Raw genomic sequence first — 12,387 nt, 5'->3', positions numbered from 1 at the left:
GGAGGGAGGGAGGTAGGCAACGTCTTTAAAGATTGGAGAAGGGTTGAGGGGAGGGGTGTGCACTAGTTGGGGAGTTTTCAGGGATGCTGGCAGTAGAGTGATGATGCTGTTGGACAACATCTCAAATGTGACATCTTTGGTCTCAGTTACCTTGTCGTCCCGTGCTGGCACAATGTAAAAGGCACCCATGCTGATGTAACATAAAAAGCACTCAATACCCTCTGCAAAGTGGTTGGCATTAGGAAGGCTATCCAGTCATAGAAACCATGTCAAAACAGAGGACTAGAACCTGGTGCAGCCCTCCAGCCTTGCCAGCCCCTCTCATCAGAGTTGTCTGTAAAATGGATTGAATTTTTTTCTTGAACAGACATGATGTATGATTCTTTGTTGCAGAATTGTAAAAAATGCAAATTTTTATTTTAAGAATTGGAAGCTTTGTATAATAAAAATGGTCACACTTTGCATTACCATAAATATACATCCATTTAGTCTATGAGATGCAAATCCACAGATTATACTATATATTTCACATGACAAGCAAATGAGTGATAGTTTACAAAGTCATCTGATGAATAAACCTTTTCATATATGTTTTATGAATGCTATTTATGCAATAGGTACTGTTTCTTATTTCTTTATATACCGTTTTCTTGAATTCTAGGACCAATACAAAGAAGGCTCTTTTAAAATCACGCGAATGAGATGCTGGAGAATCACGACAATAGTAAGATTATCTCTTCTATATCTTTAAATTAAAGTAGGACTTAATCATCATCATCATCATCATCATCGTTTAACGTCCGCTTTCCATGCTAGCATGGGTTGGACGATTTGACTGAGGACTGGTGCAACCGGATGGCTACACCAGGCTCCAATCTAATTTGGCAGAGTTTCTACAGCTGGATGCCCTTCCTAACGCCAACCACTCAGAGAGTGTAGTGGGTGCTTTTACGTGTCACCCGCCATATCTATATTTATTCAATTATTGCAGTAGCTTGTGTTGTTAGTTTGTGTTGTAGACAATTTGAAACCAACAAACTGACCTGATGCCTTGTAAATTTTATTGCTTGTTCCTGATAGAAATGGGGGATGGTTCTGATTTCTATTGGGTTATATTCTCAGACCATCATCATAGTATCCATTGTTTGTCAGCGTGGTAAATAGGCCTAAAAAGGAAGTGGTATGATTTAACTTTGTTGTTTGTTGGGTTCTGTATTCTGATAAGAAAGGCTTGGTTTATTTAAGTCGAAACAGAGCTGTTGGGTGGCAGGTTGGTGGGGGGCAAGTATTGGTGGCAAAATGTATTTCGATATTCCATCATATTGGTTCTGTTTATATTTTAGTATGCTGACAGAGATAATTGTAGTAAAAAGGACATGAAGCCACAATTGGAAATATCGTTTGAGTATCAGCTATCCAGAGATAAGCTTCAGTGGATTAACATCAAAAGTGATCAGGTAACACACTCGATTTATTTAATGTTCCATGAAGTTTTTTTTTGTTTTGTTTTGTGAAGGCGTGTGGCTTAGTTGTTAGGGCACTTGGCTTACAATCGTAAGATCATGAGTTCAATTCCCAGCGATGTGTTGTGTCCTTGTGCAAGACACTTTATTTTCACGTTGCTCCAGGTCCACTCAACTGGTAAAAATGAGTAGTACCAGTAATTCAAAAGGACCAGCCTTGTCGCATTCTGTGTCATGCTGAATCTCCCTGAGAACTACGCTGAGAGTATGCTTGCTTGTGAAGTACTCAGCCACTTGCACATTAACTTTACGAGCAGGCTGTTCTGTTGCTCAGGTCAACTAGAACCCATGTTGTTGTAACCGACAGAGTGCCAGGAGTTTGGTTTTAATAAATACTCTGACATTGGAATGATTTTAAAAGCAATTCTCTGAACCTGTTTCTTTTTTTGCAATGTAATAAGTTATCATCATCATCTTCATCACAAATCCCATTTTTCCATGACCCCCTAATTTACATTAGCTCCTTCATCACAATCTCTGTGAAAATTACTTTCCTGCATATCCTTTTGGCTTACCTATGCTTGCTTACTGTCTCCCATTGGTGAGCTGGCAGAATTGTTAGCATGCTGGATGAAATGCAGCATTTTGTCTGTCTGCACGTTCTGAGTTCAAACTCTGCCAAGGTTGACTTTGCCTTTTGTCCTTTTGGAGTAGGGTTTTGTGGTTACGAGTGTTGCACTCGTGATCGTAAGATTGTGGTTTCAGTTCCTGGACCAGGTGATGCATTGTTTTCTTGAGCAAGACACTTCATTTCACATTGCTCCAGTTTACTCAACTGGCAAAAATGAGTAGTCCTGCAATGGATCAGCGTCCAAGAAGGTATATATACACCAGAGAAACTGAGAAACCAGCCTCATGCTTCTCAGGGAATAATGTGGACTAACTACAACCATAAACTATTTTTGTTGAACTCTTGCTATTTGGTTCTTACTGATGCATGCCTTTTCTTTCCTTTTTTTTCTCTCCAGGCAATCCTAATTAGCATGTGCTTGGAAGGAATGGTGGATGAATTAGTAAGAAAGAAAAAAGGGAAAAAAATTAAAAAAGTAAGTTCAACCTTGTTTTCTTTTGGTAAATTTACAACTAGAGGTGGTCTGTGTCAGTAGGCCGTCCCTTCCAACTCCGATTGAAATTTCCCTAGTTTGTTTAATAAATCATCATCAAGCCTACAGTTCTATATTTAAGAGATGAGGAATTATGTACATTATTTATATTATTTACATTTGAAGGATATTTGATGGAAAAATACCTTAGGAACGAGAACCCAGGTTTGAAATTTCCCCAAGACACCTGATGAAGGCTGGAGGGTATATCAGTTGAAACATTGTGTTAACAACAAACAAGATGAGGACAAACATCCGCCAAATGTAAATAATGTATCATCAAGTCTGTTTGTTCGTGTTTGCATTGGCTGAATTAGTCTCAGCATCTCATCATTCATTAGTCATCTTGCACACACACACACGCACACGCACACGCACACGCACACGCACACACACACACACACACACACAGAGTAACTGACCCATTTTCCCCCTGCCAACTTTAATCTTGTCTGTGTCTTACAATGTGGACTGGGTACACTGTATCAGGCCAGTTGGTACTAGAGAGTTTTGACTAAATACTCCTGTCTAATTTGCATCAGTTCTTACTCAGAATTACTGTCCTCTAAGGTAGCAAGCTGGCAGAAACGTTAGCACACCGGGCGAAACACTTAGTGGTATTTTGTCTATCTTTATGTTCTGAGTTCAAATTCCGCCGAGGTCGACTTTCCCTCTCATCCTTTCGAGGTCGATAAATTAAGTACCAGTTGCATACCGGATCGATCTAATCGATTTGCCCCCTCCCCAAAAAATTTCAGGCCTTCTGCCTAGAGTAGAAAATAATTACTGTCCTCTTTGATATGAAAACTGATGTTACATGCAGAGACCTTATCTCATTGATATGGTTCAGTTGGTTTTGGTATGGTTCCAATGGTTGGATGCTCTTCTTGTAATCAACTGTTTTACAGCATGGACTCTAAGTAATAGGACTAAAGAGATTTTCTGTGACAAGATTAAATACCCACTTTCTTCTATATTACTTTTTAACTGGAATTACTACCCCACCAAAGGGAAATAAATTGACTGTGTTGTGGCCTTTAGAATCCATAGATTGTTTATTTGTTGAATTGTTAAAACTACTAAAATAGTTTTGATGTGTCTTGGGAGGAGCATTATGCCAATTTGACACACACACACACAGGTTCAGTTCCACTTCTTTATTGTTAGTCAATTGGTTAAATATCTAACCAACTAACTAATCCGTTGTTTATTAGTCAAAGTTCTTTCATCACTATTCGCGACCTTATCAGTAACTTAGTGATTTCCCCTCTACCTTCCCAATACACTTCAAAATTCATTTCAACACACAAATTCACACCAAGAATCTTGTTAACCAAATACAAAATACTAAAATAATATTTTTCCTTTATCAAATGGATTAGAAGGTGTTTGCTTTACAAGTGCAATTAAAGCCTATGTAGATGCACTCTTTAGTATTTTTTGCCTTTAATTAATAACACGTGTTGACTAAGGGATAGAGGAGAAGAAATTTCAAATTTATATTCATCCATAGAATGCCTTTATTCTTCATTGTTTTTAGCAAGTTATCCTTTCATTTTCTTCAGGATGGGTATTATTTGTAGATTTATGAAAAGCTGCACAAAAATCCCCCGTGGCTTTGCACAATGCATGTTGTGTGTTGTTGTTTTAATAGAGAATATAATGCTGCATGTTCAAGTTTTAAGATGTAATATCTTTTGTTCCCCTTCTAGCCTCAAGACCGAATGCATTATACAAGGGGAGATTACTTGAACAGAGACAATACGTCACCAATTATTTCCAATCAAAATATGAGTCGAACCTTCAGTGAGGTGAGTGTTTTGATTTTCTGTCTGTCTTTCCCAAAGTATAAAGATGAAGAAATCTGGGAACCCTGTAAAGTGATAAAGGATTTTAAGTTTGTATGACAAATTAACTTAGTTGTAAATGAGAGATCATTAGGCATCTCTTTATCATCATTTGCAGTGATGCTCAGTTACTTAAACTTCAGTTAATTATTTGCAACAGAAGAAATGGTATTAATATCAAAAGGTAATCTTTGTATCCAACTTAACATGGATACCTTGTTAGAATACCGAATACTGTGTTATTAGCTTTGAAAGAACCTGTAGGCACTTGATGCATAAAAGCACACATATAGATCATAGCCAATTGAAATTTGTCTGTCATGGGTGTCAGGATGTCCATATCACTTGATTTCGTTCTATTGGAACTCAACAATGTAGAAGACTGGTCGCTGCATGCCAGTAAAATATCTCATTGCTATTAAATATCGAATTTCAACAAACCTGATTTCATCACTGTGTGGTTTTACTCTACAAATAACATCGGATATATATCAAAGAGAAGTGCTGCTTAGTTATTCACAAATTTATACTAAATTTCTCACTGAAATTAGTATCAGGATTTAGTTTAGCCGGATGCTGGTGTAGGAAAAAAAGTTAATTCTAATAGGGGCTATCTTAATTGACTTGATTCCAAAATATTAGTAAAGCTTATTTTCTCAATCCTGGAAAGTGACCCTGCTGTGATTTGAACTCAGAACATAGACAAAATAATATTTCCAAACACTTACCCTGACACTTTATAATTTCTCTCAATTTACTGATCATATTCTTGCTGTCAGTATTTTCTCTCATTAACATCCAAAGTGTTATGCTTAGGGAAGCTTAAAATGAACAATCCTGAAATAAAATATAAGGTTTAGAAGCAAGGATTTTTTTTTTGATTAAAGATAAATAAAGTCATTAACTTTGAGGCTATGTTCAAGTATTTTCTGATTTAATCCCCATATAGCAAAAGGAAAATATTGATAATGTTGTTAGCTGAGAGATAGATTTCTGTTGGTTAAATATGAGCAGGATCTGTCACCGTATATTCCCACAATTTTGCACACATGACAAACTACTTTCAGTTTCTGCCTAGCAAATCCCCTCACAAGGCTTTAGATGGCCTAAGGTTATAATAGAAGACTCTTGCCCAAGGTGCTATGCAGTGAGACTGAATCTGGAACCATGTGGTTGGGATGCAGGCATTTAACCACACAGCCACTTCAGTGCCTACACACACAAGGAGAGAGAGAGATTGTCCTTGATATGTCTGCTACTGGAAGTGAAGTGTGTTGGAGTTTTATTTTTCCAGCTTTCACAGTGTTAACCAAGTAAGAGACATTGTCTTGCCTGTGGTGGAACATATTTTGTCTCTCTGGGAAGAATTACATTCAGGAGCCACTCCGCTGAAACCTCCTTCATCTTACTTCAGTGTCAACATATATTGCAGTAGTGCCAGTGATAGAGTATGGGATGACCAAATTTATAAAATATCTTTAACTTCTCTACAGATTAACGATAGACTCACTTTTATGATTATAGTAAATTTTTTTTATCTTAATGAAATCACTATAGAAATAATCATTAACTTTATGTAAATAACAAGACTGTTTGTTTGTTTTTTCTTTCCCTGCAGCCAGCTGGATTATATTTATACTCTGAACTTTTGGAAGTATGTGCGATCCTCATTGTGTTAGCATGTTATCTTTCCTTTCTCTCTCCTCAGCCATTTTCGTTGTTTTTATAGCTGCCTTTTGATATTTTATTTTCTGCATGGACAAGCAGTATTTTAACTTTTAGAGAAAACTTTTTGGTTTTTGGTTTAGAATATGGGGAAACAAAATGGCTTTAAAATAATTTAAATGTTTTTATTTCAGAAAAGGTTTTAATTCAGTCAGTTTTGTGTTGAAGCAAGTGGCATTTTTAATCTAGGAAACTTATATTTTGCTTTCATTATTTGGTTTACATTATTTCTTTTTATTTATTTATCACCTGCCTTACTTTTGTTTTGCAGTCTAATAACAGCATGGATTTACAAATATTTTCAATATTTTATTTATTATGCCAGTTTAGCACAGTGTTATATATATATAGCATTTTTGTTGTTACTTTATGTAGTAGTAGTAGTAGTAGTAGTAACGAAGTGGTCATAGAGTCTGTGCTGAGTTTTAAACTTAATGACAGCCAGTATTTTATACCTTTCCACTGTTGTTATGCTTGCCTTAATCTGCTTCACTCAATAATTAGTTATTCCTTATTCAAAGAAGACCAATTAAAGTTAAGAGCAGCTAACTCTAAAAGGACTTGTAAATTTCAAGCGTTTAGTAGAAAAGATTATTATTATTATTATTATTATTATTATTGTGATGGTGGTGAGCTGGCAGAATCATTAGCATACCCGGTGAAATGCTTGGCGGTATTTCTCCTGTTGCTGCATTCTGAGTTCAAGTTCTGCTAAGGTTGATTTTGCCTTTCATCCTTTCGGGGTCAATAAATTAAGTGCCGGTTGAGTACTGGGATTGATCTCATCAACTTAACCCCTCCACCAAATTTCAGGCTTTGTTCCTAGAGTAGAAAGGATTATTATTATTATTATTATTATTATTATTATTATTATGGTGGTGAGCTGGCAGAGTCATTAGCATACCCGGTGAAATGCTTAGCAGTATTTCGTCTGCCGCTACGTTCTGAGTTCAAATTCCGCCAGGGTCGACTTTGCCTTTCATCCTTTCGGGGTTGATTAAACAAGTACCGGTTATGCAAATTCGAGGCCTTGTGCTTCCAGTAGAAAGAATTATTATTATTATTATTATTATTATTATTATATAACAGCCAGTATTATTCCATGTTTGTATTCACAAATGCTAAACTCTCCTGTATTTTACTTCACCTAACATGAAACTATTGTTACTGAAATCTCATATCCTGAAAGCAGAACGAATAGAACTTTAGTTTATAAAGTTGAAAATTTTCATAAAATCTAAGAATAAAACAATGAAAGTCCTTCTGTCATCAGGTCTGTGTGGGTGACTGCTGTAAGTAGGCTTAAGCAGGGGAGATCATTGGGAGAACAACATCTCTTGGGAAAACAAAAACTGAACCCATCACTGTAAAAACCAACAAAACTCTTGTCAAGACTGAAATTACCATTTTTGGTATCAATTAAACTGTTATTGTGTGGTGCTTAATTACAGCTAAGTAGACTCAGCCAGTGATTTGTTTTCTAATATCTTATCAACTCAGTAGACACAATAACCTAATCCAATCTTTGGTTGTTCATTTTAGACATTTCATATTGTCAGGTAGTTTCACCTGTCGCATGTATCATTGCTGCTGCAGATTAAGAGTAGGCCTTGTAGCCCACATGTGAACCTGCCAGGGACTGATTTCTGTACAAGATCAGTCAACGTTGATCTATGACAGACAGCCGAAGAAGGAAGAAGAAGATTTCAGTTAGAACCCATTTATACTCTTTCCTTACTACAAAACTACCATCTCCTTGTCTTAACTCCTTTCGCTTGTCGTTTAATGTTCGCCTTCCATGCTAGCATGGGTGGGATGGTTTGACAAGAACCAGCCAGGCAGAAGCCTACACCAGACTTCTGTGACTATTTTGGTAGGATTTTTACAGCGGGATGTTCTTCCTAATACCAACCACTTACTAGAGTGGATTTAGTGCTTTTTACATGGTACGAGCACAAGCGAGGTCAGTTTTGGCATGGTTCTTACAGCTGGATGCCCTTTCAAACGCCAACCACTTTACAGTGTGGACCAAAACACAAGAGGGACCTGTCCCTCATGTCAGTTCCCAGCGTCTGTCTTTCTGGTCTCTGTTGCTGTAGAGAAGATATCCACTCCAAAATGCATGCATCCCAAAGTCTGGTCAGGTGATGCTGCAAACTGACTCACTGTACTCACACCTATTTGTGTGTAGAGAGAAATTTTCTCCATGGCAAAAACACAGTGAATGGCTTTTTTTTACAGGTTTATGCCTCAAACAGATCTGAACTGGTAACAAGTTTATATTTATACACCTCACTGCTTAGTGCTGTCACTCCATATCAAAACAGTGATCTCTTTTCCATGCTACATCTCTTGAATAAATAAATATACTTAACTATAGTTGTGTCCCTCCCTATTTTACACCCTGGATGATCAAATATTCAACTTTACTTCAAACAATTCTTGGTTTCTTGAGATTTTTTTCTTCTAATTGACCTCCACTATTAACATTTTCTTAACATTAAACTCACCTGAACCCTGATAATACTTGGTTACCTGGTCAAATTACTTGCGTTCATCCTCATTTACACTCATTTCTTCTTACATCTTCTTAAAACTTCTCTTTCTTTGCCATTTTAACATTCTTTTGCTTCTTGTCTTTCTCATCTGTCTTCCTTACCATCGACTTTTCTTTCGTAACGAGACAGAGAATCTCTGCTATCAACAAAAGCAATAATACTCCAAGCTTTCTTTGTTATATCTGTATTTTAACCCACCAAATGTTTCTCAATTCATAATTATGAATATAATAGAATTGCTCTGTTTGCTGGAAGCTGGAACATATTGGCAGTGGAGAGTGCTTAAAGGGAGGGAATCACTTCTAAGTTTTTTTTTTTCTGTTTCTTGTTGAAAATTCTTATTGAAGAGTGAAAAATGAAGAGAGGAGACATTTTTGGTATAGTTTTTTTCCTTTTATTAATAATGGCGTTGTTGTGTATGGTTCCATTTTACCTTACTTTAGAATTATTCCTTCCTTCAAATATTCAAGGGAACAAATTTTAGTTGTCTCCTCTTACATTTTGTAAACATTTTCAAAAAACCAAATTGTAAATTCTTCTGCAATTAGTTCTATTTAGAGTTGTTTATACAAAAATTTAATTTATTACTTTATAGTGTGTGTATGGAGGTGTATTTTTGTGTCCCCCTCATTTTGACATGGAGCCATTATTGTAAAAAAACATCTCCATTACACAAACAGTGTCCTTCTTTTCCTGTCTTCTGTGAAAATATGTCTGGCCATGAAAAAGTATTACCTTACTTTGAGGGTTGACAAGGGGAAGGGCATTCAGTCCCTCAAAATCTGCTTCATTGAATCTCATTCGACCCATGCAAGCATAGAAAATTGGATACTGAAACGATGATGATATTTATGTATATATGTGATATGCATTAACTGTATGTGTGTGTATGCGTATGTGTGCATGTGATGAAAAAAGTTATACAGTACACATTTAGAATATATAATTTATTTTATTCTGTCTTGACCCAAATCATTTATATCAGTGATAAATTACTGGATTAAAGTTTCTTTTTTTAACTTTGATCAGGTAATTCCAGGTGTGTCTACTTGACAAATAATCCCTATTCATTTAACGTCTTTTCTTGAATAGGTTTCCCTTGTAAATACGGTCTCTCTCTTTCTCTCTCTCAACTGAGTTCCTCCACTTCTGCTGAACAAACTTCCATTGAACTCTTCCTCCCCCTCTCCCCCCTCATGTTGGTTAATATTAGTCATTCTAATGTTTTTTCACATGCTTCTTTCTGTCTCTTCATTGGCCAATTAACTGGGTATTTATATAGAAGTGGAATAGTTGGAGAATGAAGTAGGACACATCTTAATTGAGAGATAAATTCAGGAAGCAATACATATTCAAAATAAACAATGTGTAGTTTACAAATTCCTGATCACAATTCTTGCAAACTTGGATCTATCATTCAAGTCATGTCAATCTTTATTCATCGCTCTCCAACAGTTGAAGGAAGTTGTTCAATGTTCTGCAATTCCTCATGCTGTGTAAAACTCAAAAATGTTGTCTGATTATTGATTAACTTAATCTGGAACACTTGCTTTGAAAATGGTAAAACTTTAGCTGGAAAGAACCCACCTCAAAATAATCCTACACAAAGCAGAAGTTATTTTTTCCTAAACCAAACTCTTAAGTTTTGTGCTACTTTCTTTAAATCTCCCAATTCTGTTAGAATCAGTTTTGATGAAATGGCAGTTGGGTCAGTGTAAAAGGAACAAATCATAGAAATGTAAATTTTTGCATGAATTTGGATGAAATTTGCTGATACAGTATAACAATCATTGGTGTATATTGTGAATGTGGTTTTTACATTTGTTGTTAATTTTTTCACCTGTTGTCTTTATCACTTTGACCTGCCCAGGTAGGTTGAACACAGGTAAGTTTATTACACATAGATGTTTTCATTTATATTTACAAGATATTTATTCCTGAGCATTGGTTTCCTTATCATGGCTGAACTTGTGCCTCAGGTGTCTCCTTCAATTTGAAGTTGCACATCTCCCATTAGAAAAAGAATTCCAAGACATATCTTCGTTTCTTCCATTCAAAGACTTTGTACGGCTCAACAAATTAAAGCTATTTCTACTTATTGTGGAGGCACATGGCTTAGTGGCTAGGTAGCTGGACTCATCGTCATAAGACTGTAGTTTCAATTCCTGAACTGGGTGATGTGTTGGGTTCTTGAGCAAAACACTTCATTTCACGTTACTCCAGTCCACTCAGCTGGAAAAAAAGGAATAATCCTGCGATGGATCAGCATCCTGTCCAGGAGGAGGAATATATGCACCAAGAAACCAAGTAACTGGTCTTATGCTCCTTATGGAGTGATGTGCACTAATCAACCTCAGTTGTCTTGCCATATGCCCACAGGCATATGGCGTAGTGGTTAAGAGTGCAGGCTACTAACCCCAAGATTCTGAGTTCGATTCCAAGCAGTGACCTGAATAATAATAATATCGAAAAATACCTCAGGAATGAGAACCCAGGTTCGAAATTTCCCCAAGACACCTGATGAAGGCTGGAGGGTATATCAGCCGAAACGTGTTAGCAATAAACAAGATGAGGACAAATATTCGTCAAATGTAAATGATGTACATAATGTAATCAACCTCTTATTGCAATAATTCTTTTCTCCACATAAACCTACCAGTCTTCACAGGCCCTACATTTAAAATTCAGGAGTAAATTAATGAAAAGTAGATCGTAGGAGTGACTGTAGCTTGCTTACCAGCCACATGGTTCCGGGTTCAGTCCCACTGTGTGGCACCTTTGGCAAGTGTCTTCTCTTATAGCTTCAGGCTGACCAAAGCCTTGTGAATGGATTTGATAGACAGAAACTGAAAGAAGACTGTTACATATCGTCATCATTATCATCATTTAACGTCTGCTTTCCATGCTAGCATGGGTTGGACAATTTGACTGGAGACTGGCGAACCAGATGGCTACACCAGACTCCAATCTGATCTGGCAGAGTTTCTACGGCTGGATGCGCTTCCTAACACCAGTATTTATGTATGTATGTGTTTGTGTGTCTGTATTTGTCCCCCCAATGTCACTTGACAAACGATGTTGGTGTGTTTAGGTCCCCGTAACTTAGCAGTTTGGCAAAAGAGACCAACTGAATAAGTACTAGGCTTAGAAAGAATAAGTCCTGGGGGTCGATTTGCTCGATTAAAGGTGGTGCTCCAGCATTGCCACAGTCAAATGACTGAAACAAATAAAAGAATAAAAAAATTAAAACAATGGCAATTACCCCCCCCACACACACACACACACTGCACATATGTGCTTGTGTTTGTCTTTCAGTGCTAAGGAATCTGTGTTGGTTTCTTTACACTCCTGTAACTTAGCAGTTCAGCTGAAATAAGACATGACTTCTGGGGTGAATTTAATCAGCAAAATCCTTCTTCAATGTCGTCCAAAGTCTGAAGCCAATAAAAGGTTAAAAGCTGTATGTTCTGCGTTCAAATTCTGTCGAGGTCAACTTTGCCTTTCTTCCTTTTGGGGGTTGATATATTAAGTACCAGTTGCATGCTGGGGTTGGTTTAATTAACTGGCTCCTTCCCGCAAAATTTTGGGCCTTGTGTCTAGAGCAGAAAAGGAATGTATTGAGTGCCATTGG

The 12,387-nt window shown here is 36.8% G+C and overlaps 1 protein-coding gene across 1 annotated transcript in view; it reads left to right on the top strand.

Annotated features, from left to right (window-relative positions):
- LOC106867188 (sorting nexin-17) overlaps positions 1-12,387 on the top strand; it is a 53,164-nt gene that overhangs the window by 34,245 nt on the left and 6,532 nt on the right. Inside the window, exons 10-14 of the mRNA XM_052966816.1 lie at positions 662-724; positions 1,344-1,457; positions 2,492-2,569; positions 4,339-4,437; positions 6,092-6,127. Of these exons, the coding sequence (XP_052822776.1) occupies positions 662-724; positions 1,344-1,457; positions 2,492-2,569; positions 4,339-4,437; positions 6,092-6,127 (390 nt within the window). The remainder of the gene's footprint in view (positions 1-661; positions 725-1,343; positions 1,458-2,491; positions 2,570-4,338; positions 4,438-6,091; positions 6,128-12,387) is intronic.

This window comes from Octopus bimaculoides, chromosome 3 (genome assembly GCF_001194135.2).
Source record: "Octopus bimaculoides isolate UCB-OBI-ISO-001 chromosome 3, ASM119413v2, whole genome shotgun sequence".
Classification (NCBI taxonomy): domain Eukaryota; kingdom Metazoa; phylum Mollusca; class Cephalopoda; order Octopoda; family Octopodidae; genus Octopus; species Octopus bimaculoides.
Note: the sequence above shows the minus strand (reverse complement) of the source record. Positions and strands in the feature narration are given on the sequence as shown.